Raw genomic sequence first — 19,009 nt, forward strand, 5'->3', positions numbered from 1 at the left:
TTTTTTCAAAACAGCGGAAATGACTAAACTCCCAAGTTTAATGAAATGCAAAGTAAAAATGATATAAAACGGAGTCATAAAATAATATTGATCGAACACACAATCTTCACAGGTGGCGATGTTCACTCGTGATCGCACTTGGAGCTCTCCAGAGCAGCAGAGAAGAAGAAGAAGCTCAAGATGGCGGAACGTGGTTACAGTTTCTCTCTCACCACATTTAGGTAAACTTTGTCAAAATATGGATAAAATTGAGTAGCCGCATCGAAGCTTATGCCATGTAACAATTGCTTTGTGGCAGTAGCGTCATCACATGTATGCATTACTTTTTATTTCAAAACGTAGATGAGGTTTTGGAGCCGCTGGAGTTGATGCACTGTCATTGCCGGATAATGAATCGGCTAACATCGCCTATTAGCATGTTGGCTAACAGTTTTTCCAAACTAAACATTCGAAAAGATAAACTTTGTTCAAACCTATAACAAAAGCTCACCTGTTTTAATGCGGAACAGTACCCGAGCAGACTGAAATGGACGGCTTGGTTTTGAATGCTAAATATTTAGAGATTATTTCGGCAAAGCGTCGAATTAGCTTAAATGAGTCAGTTGTTTTAGATTTTACTTTCAGTTTCGTCTCTGTTAGTTACAATACGCTAATTCGGATTTCCAATCGTTTATCTGACTTTAACACATAGTAAAGCAGCTTGTTGTGTTTTTTTCTCTTGCAGCCCCTCCGGTAAGCTGGTACAGATCGAGTATGCTCTGGCAGCTGTAGCAGCCGGAGCCCCCTCGGTGGGCATCAAAGGTGAGTGCAGAACTTGACTGTAGCTTTGAGAGTGAATCTGTCAACATGTTAGCGACGCAAAGCATACTCGAAGACTCTGCACATTCAAGCAGAGTTGAAACTGGTTAGAAACGCATATATTTTTCAATAACTGCGTGACTCTTGATTTCCAGCTTCCAATGGCGTTGTCTTGGCAACAGAGAAAAAACAGAAGTCCATACTGTATGATGAACAGAGCGTCCATAAAGTGGAGCCCATCACTAAACACATAGGAATGGTCTACAGCGGCATGGGGCCTGACTACCGGTGAGTGTTGCCAACGGCTTTGCAGACTATAGTGTGACATTTTGTTAGGCAACTGAAATGACAACTGAAAGCTAATTGCAGAAAAATAATGAGTGTGTCATGTTGGCAGGGTTTTAGTGCGGCGAGCCCGCAAGTTGGCACAACAGTACTTCCTGGTTTACCAGGAGCCCATTCCCACAGGCCAGCTTGTCCAGAGGGTGGCCTCTGTGATGCAGGAGTACACACAGTCTGGGTGGGTATATACTTAAAAAACAAAACAAACATACATACACACACACACACACACACACACGCACACAAAAGTAGACACACTGCTGTTTACTAGTGAATTTGTTTTGCATTGCTGTGACATTTTCTCAAAATTCAGTCCACTTTAAAAGACGTGTTAATGTGTTACTGATTTTGCTTGACAGTTTCGAGGTCTTTAGAGAGAAATTAATTAGTGACATGTAATATTTCTCTTTCTCTCTTTTTTTCACCCCTCCATCCCTAGTGGAGTGCGTCCATTCGGTGTGTCTCTGCTGATAGCTGGATGGGATGAAGACCAGCCCTACTTGTTCCAGTCGGACCCTTCTGTACGTTCTTCTAGTTCTCAGCACTGCTGCCTGCAGCTCAGGATTAAATATTGCTTGTGCTTTTAAAAATGCTTTTGCAGGTCATCCTGCTAACCTAAAGTTTTTTTTAATTCTGTTTGTGATTGGCAGGGTGCATATTTCGCATGGAAAGCCACAGCCATGGGGAAGAACTATGTTAATGGAAAAACATTCCTTGAAAAAAGGTACACGTAAATGAGTAACTCATTATTTCCCTGTTTTCATTCATATTACTAAAGTGTTGCATGTTTATATAAAACTTATAAGGAATATATATTACGTCTGATTCTGTCACAGTTTTTCTGTATATGATTGTTTGCTTAAGGCCAACTTTAGTACTTATGCGCTTATGTACATTAGTGCTCAAAAGCACTGAGAGCTGACGCTCTGCAGGCTTCCAGATATTGGCCTGTTAGAAAAAAAAATAAGCCTTTACAAAGGTGCGGTTTGGCTAAAAACGGGTTGTTTTTGAGTTGAAAGATGGTTCTGAAAAGTGAATTCAGTGCCAAAGTGACTTAAACCTGCAGAGGGCAACCTCTGTTAAATTATTAAATCTATGAGAGGATGGCCATACAACTCACTTGAATTATCTTCTTGTTAAAAAAAATCTTAAGTAGTTTATGGCCTTAGTCACACAGTTTGAGCCTGACTTTTAATGAAAGAATGTTACATATTCAGAGTATAGTAGATGGCAATGCATAAAGTCCAAACTCAAGAACATAAATAAGAAGTGCTGGTAGTCCACTAACCACTGGATAGATCCATCATTTATATGAAATCTGAGGGGCTCCATAAGATAAGTAAGTTGCCTTTCACGTTAACTTAAGGGATGCCGCACAATAAAATATATTGTTGGAAATTAGAATTATTGGTCCCATTTATAAAGTCATGTTTAATTAAAATTCAGTGATTTTCTGTTCCATGGACTGAGCTTGATATTTTGTACTGGATGTATTTGGTGCTCGGTGGCCAAACTCCCACAGTAAGAGCTCTGTGTATTTACTGTAGCTGTCTCAATGATCATGTGTAAACTGTGTTTAGAGTGCTATATCTCATTTGTGGTTTATTATAAAGCAGTTTGAATGAGTGGTAACCAATAAGCTCTTCACACAGTTTGAATTTAGACTGTTGACCTACTTTAAATTGTCTATTTTGAAAATGAAGACTGGGTAAATGCATTTTTAAGGCTCTGTACTTGAATAGAGAACCATTAACACACAGCACCATTTAATGCAAAAAGGAGCTGCTGTGAAAGGGGTCTATTGTTTCAATAGTTCAAGGGTTTGACCACTTTGTTTTTCTTCCTCAGGTATAACAATGACTTGGAATTAGAAGACGCCATCCACACAGCCATCCTGACATTAAAGGTATGCAGCTTGTAACCAGAAACAGCTTAGTGACTCCACCTTAGCTGTGGTTATTCAAACCATCTTGTCTTTGTGTTTCAGGAGAGTTTTGAGGGTCAGATGACAGAGGAGAACATTGAGGTGGGCATCTGCAACGAGGCTGGCTTCAAAAGACTCACCCCAGCAGAGGTGAAAGACTACCTGGCAGCCATTGCGTGAACACATCCCCCTCGGTCACATTCAAGACAAAAGCCAGCACAGTAGCCAATTGTCTCATGATGCTTTTTTTTTTTTTTGTAAACCCATTATAAAGATAATATGGCCCCATTGTCTTATGATGAGACAGCTTCTGTTCTCCAAACACCGGAGAAAAAAACTGCTGTAACTTCTTCATATTCATAGTTATTATTATGCATTCTTATCTTGTATGACAGAATTAAATGGCCTGTTGACCATCAACAACAGGCCGGCTGACCAGGCCCATTGAAGTAATGAGGCAGCCTTTGTGCATTGACTAAAATCTGCCAGTGGCAAATAACAGATCTTTAACCAGTTGGTATTGTTGTTGAGCACACACCCTGGTGCTGTGAAATGTGACAGTTGGCTACTGTGCAAATGAAAAGGAATGTGGACTCTGATGAGTAAAATCTCAAGTCTTCCATCAAATCTGTTTTTGTTGCTCATTAATGTTTGAAAGGCACTTAAAAGTGGTATTGCTAGACATGGCTTGGGTTTTAAATGTAAGTGAGACTTCTTGAGCCCAGGAGAAGCCTTAATTTGCATCCCTGATGGATTAATTCTTCCTCATCCACTCTGAAACCCACTAGGAAAGAGGATAAACAAAAGAAGCACATAGGGAGGATCTAATGGGAGGTTCTGAGATTTTACTGTCAGGATCTGATTGCCTGTACAGCAGTTTTACATGATGTACTCTTTTTTTCTTTTTAGCCTACAAATAGTTCCAAAGTTTGTATTTTTTTTTCTCTTCTGATATCTGTCACTTATTCAAATAAAAGCCGATGAGTTTGTGATGACTCCGTGTGTTTAATGTATGTGCTTTTGTTGTGAAATGGCAGCTTTATCGCGGTGTTTTTATGTTCAAACTGTGAATGAGCCGTTTGAATATCTGCGGACTTAAATGAGCGCGTACTTCACAGCAGAGCGCGCTCTAACATGAGCCGGAACACCTTTTTTTCAAATTGTAGTGTGTCCCTCCGCTTCCTAATGTTTTTACGAATACTGCGACTGTTCCAAGAGTGGCTACAGCGACCATTCAAACCCGCCGTATTATCGACATGATGAAAATAAATCTACTTTAACAGTTAATTTCACTACCCGTGTAAAGTTCATCTTATTACTCCGCTTTGCATTTAGCTAGGAGATCTATTTTTGCGAGCGGCAGGCCGTTGCCGCTTACCTCATAACCTCTGATGACGTTTATGGCGCCAGAAATCAAGGCTTTAGTAAGGAGCTCGTGTGAGTCAGCTGGTGGATATACCATTACATGTAACGTGTCGGCGGTTTCGTAACCGCCAGTCATTTTAATGTAGATTGGCGGTTTATTGCTCGTCGTTCATGTTATTATAAGGTTGTTTAAGAGCCAAGATGGTGGTACTACGCAGCAGCGGCAGTGTCGGAGCCGAGCCGGTAGCGACAACACCGACGAGGAGGTCGATTGAGTTGGATACGAGCTCCGAGTTTCTCTCACTGCTTCCCGCGTCGCAGAGAAAGTCCGCCCGGCTCAGCCGATCTTCCCGGGCCCCGTATGACAGCTTTAGCAGCCCTGAAAACAACACTGCGAATGTGAGAACACACACTGAAACAGCTGGTCAGATAAGTAGTAACCGTTTGTTGGTTGGATAAGTCTGCTATGAATGCAACTTTGCTGTGCTAGTTTAGCTACCATGCTAAGTTGGCTAAAAACTATCCTCTCCGCTGCATTACTAAGTTACTGACGCTTTGTTACCTATCATGATGTATCGAAAGAGTTAAAAGCATAGTCACATTATTTAGTATTCATCCGTGACAATCATTTATTATCGCAGTCTAAATGACTTCTTAACTAAATCATCTTATTGATTTGCCGTGAAGTTTCATAATCATATAACAACATCTTATGATATCACATAATTAAACTCACTGTTAGTTACGTGTGCGTGTTTGTATTGTTAGTAGAAAGATTATAAGGCTTCTGTCCATTCAGTAATTCTTCATTAACCTTTATCTTAGACCCGTCTGTTACTTTATAACAAAAGTACTTTTTAAATCTGCTTGATGGAAAAGAAATAGTTGCAGGAACCGAGGTCAGCCGCAGCACTAGAGGAGCAGATAGTGGTTTAGTTACTAGAGCAAACCAAGATACTATCGTGTTTAATGCACAGGAAAGCAAGTTTATAGCTGTTCAGTCATATGACCATCACTTCCACCCAGCAGTCCTCTTTGCATTCATGTCAGAGCTTCGGTTTGCTATATTTGCTTTGAATTAATTACCTATAGCTCATAACATAGTTGGAGTTAGACATGTTAGTGTTTGTGTGTGTGTGAGCACGTTTTAAAGAGTGATCTCAAATATAAGATACTACATGTGAAGGAATTTAAGTGACCTAGATAAATTGTGTAAATTAATGATATATAAATCAGTCCTTTCAGTACACAGGTGATAACTGATTAGTAGATGTGCACTCTCTGCACATCAGTTTTTCACTCTAATGTTAATCATTAACTGCACTTAATCTGAGCATGAGATTGACTTCCTAACTCATTGGACAGGCAGCTTTTAACTCCCGACTACATATTCTGTAAACTATAACAGCACTGTGTGTCACTGACATGCTGATATGAAACAGGGGGAGGACAGTGGTCTCCACCACTCTCTGAGGACCAGAGGGCAAAAGGTTAAATTTGAGGTCTCATTTGCGGACTCGCGACCCAAGACCAGCTCCCCTGCTGATGAGGACAAAGTTGGAGGCTGCTGTACCAGGTAATGCAACACCACTCACATTGTTAACTGATTATTTTTTTAGTCGTGTTGTTTAACAAGCTCTCTGGTGCCTCTACCTGCAGATTTGAAGGTTGTGTGTTAAATGTGTAATACCTGCCATTCACTAAAATGACGGATGGGTATAAAAATGAGATTTTTATATTTTCGTAAGCTAGCTGAATCAATGCCCAATTTAAACTGTAATATTTTTGCCATCCAAGTTCACCAGCTGTATGCAAAATCTAGTTCTCAGTGGATTTCCATCAGTGCTTAATGTATATGAAATGCAGCAATATAACACAAGAAAAATATTATTTTGTCATCATTTGTCAGGAAATCTTCCAGGCTGCAGAGAGATGGAAAGGCATCGAATGGCAAGCAGCAAGCAGGTACCATGTATTGTAGAATCCATGCTTTTAAATTAAAGCAGTGTAGAGTAACTTATATATTTTTATATTAGTCTCTATACATCTAACTTGGGAGAGCTTATGTTTTGCATCCCAGATGTTCCGGATGAAGTGGAAGGCTCATCCACTCCAAAGAGGAGCCGCTTTAACCTACGAAGCCCAGAAGTGGAGGAAGAAGAGGAGGAAGATGAGGATCATCGCTCAGTGCGTCGCAGCTCTCGAATCACCAGATACAAACTGGGTTCCCGCAACCAGTCTGTGCTGTATGACCGCCTAATTACTAAGTGAGTTCAGCAGCATTCACTCAGCAAAACTGTCATCTCTAGTAGTATTTAACAAACACGGTTCCATACACTGCGGGCTGATGAGGGATTAGATAAGGCATGAATGTCCCATTCTTCCTTTGTCCCTCAGCACTGCTGAAGCTGTTCTCCAGAAGATGGACGACATGCAGAAGATGAGACGCAGGCTGGGGAACCGAGACCGGGATAGAGACGCTAAGGAAGAGGTGATAATCCACACAGGAAACTTCACAGTTCTGCATGGTGCTCTGTAATGTAGTGTTTTTATGGAGAGTGGGTAGCTAGTAGCTGACGGTGTGAAGCCATCTTTGAGCTGTCGAACTGATGAGTGTTTGTTTCTGTTTCCTCTGTGCAGCTGAGTGTGTACACGAGTGGCAGAATGAGAAGGTCTCTGAGGAACAATGTGAAGACTAAAGAAACTGAGAAAGAGAACCAAGGTGAGATGGTTAAAGTCTAGTAATGTTGGGAACACAGTTTAGGAATACTGTGTGCAGTGGGAATGTGCACAACTTGCTACTGTCACTGTTCAGTACCAGACGTACCAGTTGTTTAATCTAATTGTAAACATTTGAATTGATACCCAATGCAGGGTTTGTGTCCTGAATATTATGCAGCCATTTGCCACCAGATGGAGCTGCAGTCACTGTATTAAAAAAAAATGCCATCACTCTGTTAATCAAGACCTGAAAGTTTTGTTAGGGCTATTATTGTTGGCTATTTTGCGGATACAAACCGCTTTCTCGTTTTTTTGTTTAGGCAGCTTTGAGATTTTCCATTAAAGGCTCCTCAAATAAAACTTGATATCTAAGGGCTTGTTAGTTTTAGGCTAGTCGGTTAGTTAATTTTTTTTTCACGTTTATTAGTCACCAGGAACGTTTCTAGTTGAAGGCATGCTGTTGATCTGAGTTTATCTTCTTCAGGGGAGGATTAATCTCAACATCAACCTTAACATTTAGTCAGGTTTGGACAGCAGCAGTGTCATGTGGTGTTTCATTTTTGTTTTACATTTTCATTGAATTCACAGAAGGGGATGATGATGATAATGATGATGATGATGAAGAGGAGGAGGAAGATGGAGAAGATGACGAGGAGGAAGAAGAAGATGATGAGGATGCTGAAGATGAGGAAGAAGAAAACCAAAGACGCTATGACTTCAGACAGCGAAAGACCGTGGTCCGCTATCAGGCCCCACTAGATGGTATGCTGTCCATTCAGAGCTGTGGATCATCATCATGATTAACTAGAATAATTGCTTGAATTGCTTTTGTCTTGTTGCACTGTTGAAGGATGCTTTCTTTTCTTTTGTAGAACCGAGAGAGACCAGGAAGCGCAGCATGTACTTCAAGGACCACTCCTCATCTACCAGGCGCAGGTTCAGATTCAGCTCCACAGCCCCGAGGAGCCCATACAACAGGAGGAGAACCAGCAGGTTAGTGTCACAGCTCGGCTACCGAACATTACCCTGTACATACAGCATATGCAGGAGTAACACCTCATGTTGTTATGTTTTGTTTTTCTTAAATTTGTACATGTGACAGATGTTTATTACTAAATCAGACATGATTATTTTAGCACATTGTCCACTTTTCTCAGGTTATCTATGAACTTTTTTAAACAGTCACATACCTGTTTAGATCCTCATCTCAGACATACTCAAAAATGTTTGGCAAAAGCTTGATTTCAAACAGATTCTTTGACAGCCATAACACTGTTTCTACTAGTTGCTAGCCTAATCACTGCATGTCAAATCCATCCTCTTTTCTTCCTCTCTTTTTCCCCCTCCTACCATCAGGAGTAGTTCTGAGAGGTAAGACCCTCACTGCTCATCTTTGTCAGTGTTTACAGTGTTTGTAGTTTGTCTTTAATAGAGTCTCTCCTTGTTAGCTCTGCGGTTGTTGGTAATTGCTGTTGGTGCATTTGAGTTTCACTCTGCTGTTAGTTAGGGGTGGGGGAAAAAATCGATACTGTGTAGTATCGTGATATTTTGTTTGCTAATAATGTATCGATACAGGGACAGCAGAAATCGATATTTTGTTACAAAGAAAGTTTTTGTGCTCTGACTTCAGAGCATGTTGATCCTTTTTCTGAGCAAGAATCCTGACACTGTCCAAATGTGTTTAACTGTTTTTATGGCAGCAATAAACATGACAGTTTACTTATTTTAATTTAAGACATGTTTTATTTTAATTAAGTTTAAAACTTTTTTTATTTAATGTAAAATTATATTTTGTTTTAATTTACTTTCAAATTCTTCAGTTGCTGAAGGGGCTGCATAGTTTTCATAAATTGCATAGTTCAGAATAGCTATAATTGTACCAGATGGTTGCATTCAGCTAAGTTGGACTAGACTGTAATACAAACCGTTCAGTTTGTCAACAATAAAACTGACTGAAATGAGAGAAAGACTGAGTGCGAGACTTTGATATTAGATAAAATGAATATTGATAAATTTTACCTTTATGTACAGAATCTGAATATCGCAAAATATTTTTAAAAATTGCAATAATATCGTATCGTGAGTTAAGTATTGTGATAATATCGTATCGTGGGATGTATGGTGATTCCCACCTCTACTGTTAGTAGTAAATACTGTGGTGAGTAAAGACATGATGAACCAATCTTCATTCAAACGTTATGCACTTTAGAGCATTTCTTTTAGGCTGCTGTAAAAAATCTGAGCTCGTCAGTGAATAATCATATGTTAAATATCAGTCTTGACCATGTGGAAAAATGTAGATAATGAAAAATCTTAACTTGATTATTCATTAATTAGTTTTATGTTCCCCTGTTGCTCGTTACAGAGCAAATGCCCTAGCTTTCTATTTTAGTTTATTTTTGTATTACTTTGTATTACATTTGACAGCTTTTTTTGGGTGCACTTGTTTTCATTTCTGCAAATCTAATCTGAAACTTCTGTCACTTTAAAAACATTTGAATGTTGTGCAATTAGTTTGGCCTCACAAGCCTTTTAAGTTTTCCGCAAGTGAAGCTCTCCCTGTGTGTTGCTCAGGTATCGTCAGGTGATGGTGTCATCTAAAGTGGTTGGATGAGTCACTCCTGTTTTTGCTACACTTGTACAAATCAGATATTTTGCTTTGTTTTTTCCTCAATATGATTTCTACTAATGAATGATGACCAATGGTGGTGTATTGTTTTTTGTTTGTCACAGTTTATGTGTGGCTACAGATGGCTTCTAATCCTAATCTCATTGTTGGTGAGAGTAACCTGCCTCCATGCTGATACATCTTGTTTGTTTACAATAAGCTGCGTTCACATCTTTTGGTGCACAGGAGGAGACATGCCATCCACAGCAGCGACTCCACGTCGTCCTCCTCAGACGACGAGCAATTTCAGAGACGGAGGAGTAAGAACAGGAGCCGGTCAGTCAATAGGTGAGAGCAGCAGGTGTATCAAGGTGTTTTTTTGTTGTTGTTTTGTTTTTTGTTTTTTTTGCAATGTGAAATACATAAAGGGTTGCACAAAATCATTTTAAAGAAAAAGTTGTGGTTAGCCTTGTGACTCATTAGTGAGAATGCCAGAACTCCTGATTGTCGTGTTTTATAATAATATGTAAATGTAAATGCTGGTGCTATTTACAGTTTTTGTTTGTGTGTCCTGTAGATGTCTACCTATGAACCTTGTGAAAGAAGACCTGCTGGGGATCCACAAAGACAGGATGAAGATCGGAGCTAGCCTCGCTGATGTGGACCCCATGCAGATTGACAGGACGGTTAGCTGCGTCAGAGAATGGCCTGATTAACAGATGCAATGAAAAAACATGTTACACTAAAGCACATTAAACATGTAATCCTAATGTAACTCTGTTGTGAATGCGATCAGGTGCGTTTTGACAGCATCGGAGGTTTGAGCAGACACATTTCAGCCCTAAAGGAGATGGTGGTGTTCCCGCTGCTTTACCCAGAGGTGTTTGAGAGGTTCAAGATACAGCCACCCAGGTAAGCATTGTGTTTGTGAACAGGAGAAAGTTGTGTGTCAAAAAGTCACGGTTGCACATTATTTTTAATGTAGTTTGAAGATTTTTTTCAATTTATTTTCCCAAATAATGAGGCTACATAAAGTACACTACACTATGTATACAATATATACAAGTACAGTATATTACACAAACATGTTTATTTCTTAGAATAATTTCAGTTAATAATAAAGTTTGAAACATCTTGAAACCAAAATATCTCCTGGATTGTGCCAGTTTTCTTCTGGTCTCTTCCACCTGTAACAGTGAATGTATTTTTTCTGCTGCAAACTTTCTTGCTCTTTGGTTGTTTAGTGTCACTCTTTTGTCTGTCTTGAGTTTTGCTTCTGCCTCACGCATCGCTATGTAGGGCTGTTCGATATAACGATATATATCGGATGACGATATAAAAACGTCTATCGTTTCATTTTATGCTATCGTTTGTTTCGTGGTGTCGCAAAAAAAACTGTTTACGGCAATATTTTTTCACTGTTTTGATGGTCACTGTAGTGACTATATTAATTTCTTAAAGTTCTCTCTTTCTCTTATATTTAATATAACCACACTACAGACGGACAAGCGCCTGTTTTTATGCGTTGTCGTTAGCAACAATGACGATAAAATCATCCCGTGTCTGCTTGTTTATTTTCCACATAAACCTTTCAGAATAAAGCTCAAGATCCTGTTGAGACTCAGTAAACTGAATCACGTGAAAGAGTATGCAGAGTATTTACGGGTGAGAAGCAAAAAAAGAGCCGTCAGGTGCTAAAAAATAAACCTTAGACTCAAACGGTAGAACAGGCTTTTCCCCGCAGCACGTGTGTAATAAATACTCACAAAGAAAACGGCGGCCGTTACAACTTGTGTCTAAAAATGTATCGTTTCATGCATCGGTTAAAACACTCGACTCCAGCTACATGACGCGCAGCTGGAAACACTTCATGCAAGTTGAGCTGCCCGAGATTCACAGAATTTTCAGAAAATTTAAAATTTTCGTGATTTATATCGTTATCGGGACGATAGATGTCTTATATCGGGATATGAGATTTTGGTCATATCACACAGCCCTATCGCTATGGTTTTCTCTTGTCTTTCAGGGGCTGTCTCTTCTATGGTCCTCCGGGCACCGGTAAAACACTTGTAGCCAGAGCTTTAGCCAATGAGTGCAGTCAGGGCGACAAAAAGGTTTCGTTCTTCATGAGGAAAGGAGCTGACTGCCTCAGCAAGTGGGTTGGAGAATCTGAGAGACAGTTACGTCTCCTGTTTGACCAGGTAAACTGAAATCATCTGCCTTTATGTTGAAAATTAAATTATTTATGTTGACTCTCCATATTACTGTGAAGCACTTTGGTGTGCCTTCGGGTTTTTAAATGTGCTATATAAATAAAATTGTATTGTATTGTATTGTAAATTAAAAATTTAATACCTGTACATGTATCAGGTGTTAATAGGTTCTTACTGGGTTCTTTCCAGGCATATCAGATGCGTCCCTCCATCATTTTCTTTGATGAGATTGATGGTTTGGCTCCAGTCAGGTCCAGCCGTCAGGACCAGATTCACAGGTCAGGCTTGTTTGCAGTGCATGTGTCTTGACTTTATCTCAAATTTAACAACTCTGTAAAATAAACATTTGCTTGTGTATTTTATTAGGAATAAAGTATAATTTACATTAGGAAATTGTTACAGAAGCTTCTTTCAGTTCCTAAATGTAGAGCTCTAAAACGTACCAGAAAAATGAAGCAGAACGGTCTTTATTTTGTTTGTTTGTTTTTTCCAGTTTACACTGTCTCAGTTAGGTACCTTGATAGAGTGAGCCTTAATATTTAGGGCTTGTTGTGTCACTGTGTGTCCTTTTTGTTACAGAGAAGACTGTTAATGAAAACTAAATCTAACCCTTTGTGTCTGTAGCTCCATTGTGTCGACCCTCCTGGCTCTGATGGATGGATTGGACAGTAGAGGAGAAGTGGTTGTGATTGGAGCTACGAACAGGCTGGACTCCATCGACCCAGCTCTGAGAAGACCCGGACGCTTTGACAGAGAGTTCCTGTTTGGCCTTCCCGACAGAGAGGTGAGGAATGTAGTTTCAGCAATACGATATAGTAAATATTGGTAATATTTTGTAAATATTAGTAGTTTTCAATACTGCTGCACATTAGCATGAGTAGAAAAAAAGCAGCATTGCTCGTTCTGAACATGAATTGTGGGCATCTTATGTTGTATGGCAGGCAAGAAAGGAGATTCTAAAGATCCATACCAGACAGTGGACTCCTCCACTCTCTGAGGCTTTTCTGGAGGAACTGGCAGATAAATGTGTTGGTAAGTTGAGCACATGTAACGTACAGATACATGCTTCATTAAGTTATAGTTGTCCATACTGTATAAGTAAGTTGAAATGTGATAGGAAGAAGGAAGGAATAAACCTGAGACACTAACAATCCTGAATTCATGTAGGAAGCGATCACATGAAGTTTTCTGGCCATACAGGTTAAAGTTTGCTTATTAATAAACTGTCTGTTGTTAAGGTTACTGTGGAGCGGACATCAAGGCGGTCGTTTCAGAGGCAGCCCTGTGCGCACTGCGGCGCCGCTACCCACAGATCTACTCCTCATCACAGAAACTTGTACTTGACGTTAGCTCCATTTCCATCACTAACAAAGATTTTATGTCTGCCATGTCCAATATGGTACCTGCTGCCCAGAGGTAAAGTTTTAGTGCTGTCTTCACAGTCCTTATGCAGCCTGGTTGCTGCATACATACTGTTAAGTACTTTTGATAATGATTGTGATAATTTATTTATTTATTTTAGAGCGGTAGTGTCACCAGCTAAGGCTCTGGTACCTGCCATTCGTCCACTGCTGAATGCAGCCCTGCAGAGCATCCTCCTCACAGTCAGCAGAGTGTTTCCGCATGCTGAGATGGGCTTAAAGAGAAAGAGGGAACAAGGTGCGGTCCTGCTTTACCTTGTTATTCTTGCTCTGTTGCTACACGCATGTTATGTTCATCATAGGAATTCTTTCAAGAAATCAAAGACTGAGAGAAACAATAAAAAGATGTGACACACAAAGAGCTTTTTTCATTTTCTTTTATTCAGGGTGTAATTATTTACCTGTTGTGTTTGTGTGATCCAAGATGTGGCCTGTGCTGTATCTGATGATGATCTGATGTTCAGTGAGGAAGAGGACTCTGAGGTCTGCCCCATTGGACAGACCTCCCAACACAAAACACCTGCTGCTAACGGCCTCCTGAACCTCCACAGGTAGGACACATAGTCTCAAATATAAGGTGGTATTTTTGACAAGTACTGTTTGAAATCAATTTTAAATTAAATGGCCATCTACTTCTACCACTTTGTGTCTCTACATTGCCTTTCTGTTAGCTATCTGGAATGCCTGAGACCCAGATGTTACTGAAGTGAAACATTCCTATTACTTCACCATCTCAGTATCTCTGTCCGTCCTGTGTAGGAGCGTGTTGAGCCAGCCCACATCCTACCGTCCCCGGTTGCTGCTGGAGGGCAGACCAGGTTCAGGCCAGAGCTCTCACCTAGCTCCTGCTGTGCTCCACGCTCTGGAGAAGTTCACGGTGTACACACTGGACATGGCTGTGCTGTTTGGAGCCAGCGCAACTGCACCAGAAGAGACATGTGCTCAGGTACATGAGCTATAAAGCCAAATTAAATATGTGATATTATGGTTACATTTGGATCATTTGCATTTAAAGAAAATGTAGAGGTACATGTTGACTTGAGGTGGTCTGGAGGCAATCTTTGCCACTGCAGTCTTGTCAAATTCAGTGTGTTCTTTTAAGTGGACCTCACTGGCCAAAATGGCTGCCACAGAAAAGCTGTAGTTCATGGGCTCCACTTCCTTATACCATGAGCAGTGGGGATAATTATGTACTACAGACAAGTGCGTGTATGAAAGAAGATGCTGTTATTTTACAGTGATGCATGGCAGCAGGCTTCTCACACACAATCATAAGCCACCCTGCTTTGCTGCACTTTTAAGCAGGAGGTATGGTTGATGGTGCAGCATCATTGAAGCAGGGACTGGGGTACTGGTCCAGTCAGGGTCATGAGAGCAGAAAAGAGAAGACGACAGAAGAAACTAATGCTCCAGTCCTGGGCGAGGCTTAAGCGGAGCGTTTAGCATAAGGAAAACACACAGAATAGATTAGTCACAATGAAGGAGGGGCAGGGAACTGACGGCCGTTACACGTCCATACCCACGTCTGTAGATTTCAGTCCAGATGTTGCAATTGCATTAGAATTTACTGCTCTTGTCACATGTTCTGCAGATTTTTGTTGAAGCCAAGAGAACCTCCCCCAGTATCCTGTACATCCCTCACATTGGCCAGTGGTGGGAAACAGTTGGCCCTGCTTTAAGAGCTACTTTCCTGAGTCTCTTGAGCTCCATCCCGGCCTTCTCTCCTATCCTTCTGCTCGCTACCTGCAGCCTCCGTTATGACCAACTCAGCACTGAGGTATGGAAAGACGAGTAATGCTCTGTTTCATGGGTTGCAAATGTGCCAGAGGATAAACAGTTATTATCTGCTTTGTCAAATGTTCTTACAAGGTGTAATAAATCAGTGTCTCTGTTTTTACTGAATGCAAAAGGGCCCGCCAAAATTTAGAGCTGCATTCATCTGCGGTATTCTCACCTTTCACCTTCTTCATCTCAGGTACAGGAGCTGTTTCGGCTTGAGTACGGAGAGGTTTTCCAAGTTCAGGTCCCCACCAGTAGGGAAAGAAGAGACTTCTTTGAGGATCTAATCCTCAACCAGGCTGCTAAGGCCCCTGTCTCAAAAAAGAAAGCTGGTAAGCCTAGACATTCATACTAACATATCTCCCAGCTCATGACTAAAATTGGCTCAAAGCAGCAGTCTTGTAGTTTAAGTGTGCAACATCTGTTCATATGGTCGCACAGTGCGGTAATGTTCATCTTATCCTAGATGGAAGCTAAAAGCGGATGCTTCCAAGATATACATTTTGTCTCTTGCAAAACATAATTGAATTAAATCTGGCAACTCTTCACTTGTCTCAGTGCTTCATGCATTGGAAGTGCTGCCAGTCGCCCCTCCACCAGCTCCACGTCAGCTAACACAAGAGGAGACTCAGAGATTGGAGGAGCAGGAGGAAGACACCCTCAGAGAGCTTCGCCTCTTTTTACGTGATGTCACCAACCGTCTGTCCCAAGATAAGCGCTTCAAGGCTTTTACAAAGCCAGTGGATTTAGAGGAGGTAGTAGTGCTATTATTATTACATTGTACTCCAACAATGCCTTAGACAGCACTGGTTTACTACAGTAGAGAATATTTCAGGAGGGGAGCAATGACTGAAGGTTAAAGATTTGCCTAGCTAAAGTATGTATTTAGATACTGCCACTGGGGGGCAGCAAACCTATCCCCACAAATGACAAGTTTAATGTGCAATTTACTGCAGTGCTCATATCAACCGATTTTGTCCTCTGAGATCCTCTGAAATGTTTGGTTTCATCTCTTTCCTTCACTCAGCATCTGTCCTGTGTTTCAGGTTCCAGATTATGCTGAAGTGATCAAGAAGCCTATGGACCTGTCAACAGTCCTCTCCAGGATAGACCTCCATCAGTACGGAACAGTCAAAGAGTTCCTTCAGGACGTGGATCTCATCTGGCAGAATGCCCTCGAATACAACCCAGACAGGGATCCCTCAGGTACACACAGTGAACAACAGACACACACATGCACACACACCATGGATAAGAGAAGGATCAGTGAAATACAAAGTGCTCACACATAGGCTGTGTGGAGTGTAAATGTTTGTATTTCCTCAGATCGTCAGATACGGCACAGAGCATGTGCACTGAAAGACACAGTCCATGCTATCATCAAAGATGAACTGGATGAAGATTTTGAGAAGCTTTGTGAGGAGACCAAGGAGTCACGCAGAGCAAGAGGTCAGTTTGCGTCTCTGTGTGTGTGCATGATTATTGACATTTGTCCTGGTACAATGGAATTAAAAAGACTGTTTGGTTTAGCTCAGTTATAAAATAAACAATCTGGGTTCAATCAATAATGGCTATATAAAAAAAAAACCTTGAGTAATCTGAAATTTTTAGTTTTAATGTGATATAACAAACTCTGTTTCTCTCAGGTTTCCTTAAGGAGCAGTTCATTTGCAGTTTTAAACAAGTAAAAGTGTACATATTTCTATTTTTGACTACCTCAGGTTGTTCCACTGCACGATTTACTCCCTCCTTCTACCACGTCCTTCCCAAACAGTCCAAATCTCCTGCTGAGGCTAAGATCACTGACAGCAGCTCACAGCAGCTGGATGGATCCACAGTTCCAGCTACTAATAATCCATGTTCCTCTGCTTTTACAACGCCCAAAAATACAGGTAAAGATCATACACTTAAATCAGTAGCAAATAATCATACACGTAAATCAGTTGCAAATAATCACTCAGTTTATGGATTACAACATTTTTTTCCCCCCAGCCCAGAAGAAGAAACGTCGGAAGAGCCGATGGTCTACTGGCTACTATGCAAAGAAGAAGTCCATTTCTCCTCACGTGTCCAAAAATGATGATCAGCTTGGGTCCGATGAGGAGGAAGAGGATGGAGATGATGAGGATGAAGTTGAGAAAGCAGGAGAAGAACGTGATGAGGGCGATGGAGCAGAGGAGGATCATACAATAGCTGATGCAGAGTCAGAACCTGCAGAAACTCACATAGATGGTTTAGGACTTTCTGAGAAAATACAAAGCAGTGAGGAGGGGAGAGTGGAGAAAAAAACAGATTCTGAAGATGAGGTCAACTCATGTGAAAAAGCAAAACTGGAAAATCACAGCAAGACGCAGAATGAACAAGAGAAGGTGGACGATGCTGTCGCACATCACTTAGAGGAAAACAAGCTGTTAGGACAGGAAGCAGAAGAGAACCACAAACCTCTTTCAGTGAACACTAACAAGCACAGCTACAGTGAGGCTGAAGCAGATAACCAGCATCCCCGCGCAGTAGATGCTCAAACTCTAAACTTGTCAAAAACTCAGACTGAGCCGAGTCGCTGTGTAGGCCAGGAAGAAAACATCAAGGTAGTTACAGAAGAGGAGGCAGAGCAGAACATCACTGCTGAACCAATGGAGGTGGAAGAATCCTCAACCACAGATGCCTGCACAGCTGCCAGAGGAGAGGAGGACACAGGCACAGGTTGGATGTCAACACACTAAGACTGGTTTCTCACATTTAATGTGACACCAGATGTTTAGTTGAAAATGTTGCTGAAAGGGGAAAAAAGCACACGTCATGTCCAGCAGGGAAAACAGATTACTAGTATAGTGCTTCTAGACCACAGTCCTTGGGCCTCAGAGTGAAAATACCAGCAGGCTATCATCTGTTACAATCGTGTAAACATTTTGTGTGTTTTCCTGTGTGTGCATGTCTGTTTGGTGTCTCAGAGCGGAACGTGAGGCGAATGACTCGGGCTCTGAAAAACGCTGTGCTGCAGCAGCAGATGATCAATGTGGACAAAGCTCTGCAGATCTTGGACGAGGAAACCCCTCCTGTAGTTGTGGACAAAGACAAATTAAAGGTGCTGTGTAGTGTGTGCTGACAACGAGAAAAAAAGAGAACTGCTCAGCTGCAGATTTCTCTCTCTCTCTCTCTCTACATACATATATATATATATATATATATATATATATATATATATATATATATATATATATATATTGTAAATGTGTAATTCCATTCCTTTTTTTGTCCTGTGTGTTTTCAGGTGCTGTTGGAGCAGGTGGTAACTAAAACAGAAGGCTATGAGGTGTATAAGCTGGAGAAACTGTATGCTCTGCTCTGCCAGAGCATCTATAGACACAGACGAGACTACAACAAAACTGCACTAATACAGGTGATTACTGGAGGAGCGTTGGTAAACTTTGCTCCTGGAGATATTCTGAGTTGGTGTAACTGATAACTTTAACGATGGGTCTCCGTATGATTATGAGTATTTTATCACAATTGAACTTTGTTGATCAGTTTTGTTTTGTATTTTATTTTCAAAGATGTCTACTTTTGCTTTAGTATTTTAATGTTCCTAATCTGTAGTTCTTCCCTTGTGTGTTTGTTTTATTAGGAGATGGAGCAAGAAATTGAAGACTTCTGTTGACATGTCCACATGAACAGCAATGTCATTTTTAATAGTTATTCCCATCCTTCCATATGTGTAAATAGAAACAAATTGGTTCTATTTTCATAGAAATCCACAGGCACCTATATTTGCATTAGCTAATACTTTGTACTACTTCTCATGTTTATATTTAATTAAATGGGTTTCCTCTAACTATTG

General features: G+C 40.7%; 2 protein-coding genes and 1 non-coding gene across 5 annotated transcripts; all 3 read left to right on the forward strand.

Moving 5' to 3' along the window:
• Nucleotides 1-119: 119 nt before the first annotated feature.
• Nucleotides 120-4,059, forward strand: psma2a (proteasome 20S subunit alpha 2a). The gene is made up of 8 exons (XM_084945095.1): nt 120-221; nt 725-801; nt 954-1,086; nt 1,196-1,318; nt 1,580-1,661; nt 1,791-1,864; nt 2,989-3,046; nt 3,128-4,059. The coding sequence occupies exons 1-8, from the start codon at nt 181-183 to the stop codon at nt 3,242-3,244; spliced, it is 705 nt and encodes a 234-aa protein (XP_084801221.1). The 5' UTR covers nt 120-180; the 3' UTR covers nt 3,245-4,059.
• Nucleotides 4,060-4,162: 103 nt separating this feature from the next.
• On the forward strand, nt 4,163-19,003 carry atad2 (ATPase family AAA domain containing 2). 3 transcript variants are annotated; one of them, XM_084945088.1, is made up of 30 exons: nt 4,163-4,828; nt 5,872-6,005; nt 6,339-6,394; nt 6,510-6,696; nt 6,827-6,920; nt 7,070-7,151; nt 7,739-7,912; nt 8,023-8,143; nt 8,507-8,521; nt 10,005-10,106; nt 10,336-10,444; nt 10,555-10,670; nt 11,785-11,959; nt 12,161-12,249; nt 12,596-12,755; nt 12,913-13,003; nt 13,210-13,387; nt 13,494-13,630; nt 13,817-13,943; nt 14,152-14,338; nt 14,984-15,169; nt 15,368-15,503; nt 15,730-15,926; nt 16,218-16,377; nt 16,498-16,620; nt 16,893-17,063; nt 17,164-17,874; nt 18,123-18,256; nt 18,443-18,571; nt 18,797-19,003. In XM_084945088.1, the coding sequence occupies exons 1-30, from the start codon at nt 4,631-4,633 to the stop codon at nt 18,827-18,829; spliced, it is 4,512 nt and encodes a 1,503-aa protein (XP_084801214.1). In that variant the 5' UTR covers nt 4,163-4,630; the 3' UTR covers nt 18,830-19,003. The 3 variants fall into 3 exon arrangements, with proteins under 3 accessions (XP_084801214.1, XP_084801215.1, XP_084801216.1); XM_084945089.1 differs by having other exon boundaries at nt 17,164-17,868; XM_084945090.1 differs by lacking the exon at nt 8,507-8,521.
• Nucleotides 14,461-14,597, forward strand: LOC146377382 (small nucleolar RNA SNORA5). The gene has a single exon (XR_014801755.1). It is a non-coding gene; the product is annotated as a small nucleolar RNA SNORA5 (small nucleolar RNA).
• Nucleotides 19,004-19,009: the final 6 nt, after the last annotated feature.

The sequence above is a fragment of the Perissodus microlepis genome, chromosome 11 (genome assembly GCF_051167445.1).
Source record: "Perissodus microlepis isolate ML-2025 ecotype Zambia chromosome 11, ASM5116744v1, whole genome shotgun sequence".
NCBI classification, from domain to species: domain Eukaryota; kingdom Metazoa; phylum Chordata; class Actinopteri; order Cichliformes; family Cichlidae; genus Perissodus; species Perissodus microlepis.

What these genes read in the sequence shown, in the direction of transcription:
- psma2a (XM_084945095.1), top strand. Translation starts at nt 181, where the DNA reads ATGGCGGAACGTGGTTACAGTTTCTCTCTCACCACATTTAG. An exon ending in CAGGAGTACACACAGTCTGG is followed by an intron (nt 1,319 to 1,579) that starts GTGGGTATATAC and finishes CTCCATCCCTAG; the next exon opens with TGGAGTGCGTCCATTCGGTG. An exon ending in AAAACATTCCTTGAAAAAAG is followed by an intron (nt 1,865 to 2,988) that starts GTACACGTAAAT and finishes TTTCTTCCTCAG; the next exon opens with GTATAACAATGACTTGGAAT.
- atad2 (XM_084945088.1), top strand. Translation starts at nt 4,631, where the DNA reads ATGGTGGTACTACGCAGCAGCGGCAGTGTCGGAGCCGAGCCGGTAGCG. An exon ending in ATAGAGACGCTAAGGAAGAG is followed by an intron (nt 6,921 to 7,069) that starts GTGATAATCCAC and finishes TCCTCTGTGCAG; the next exon opens with CTGAGTGTGTACACGAGTGG. An exon ending in TACGTCTCCTGTTTGACCAG is followed by an intron (nt 11,960 to 12,160) that starts GTAAACTGAAAT and finishes GGTTCTTTCCAG; the next exon opens with GCATATCAGATGCGTCCCTC.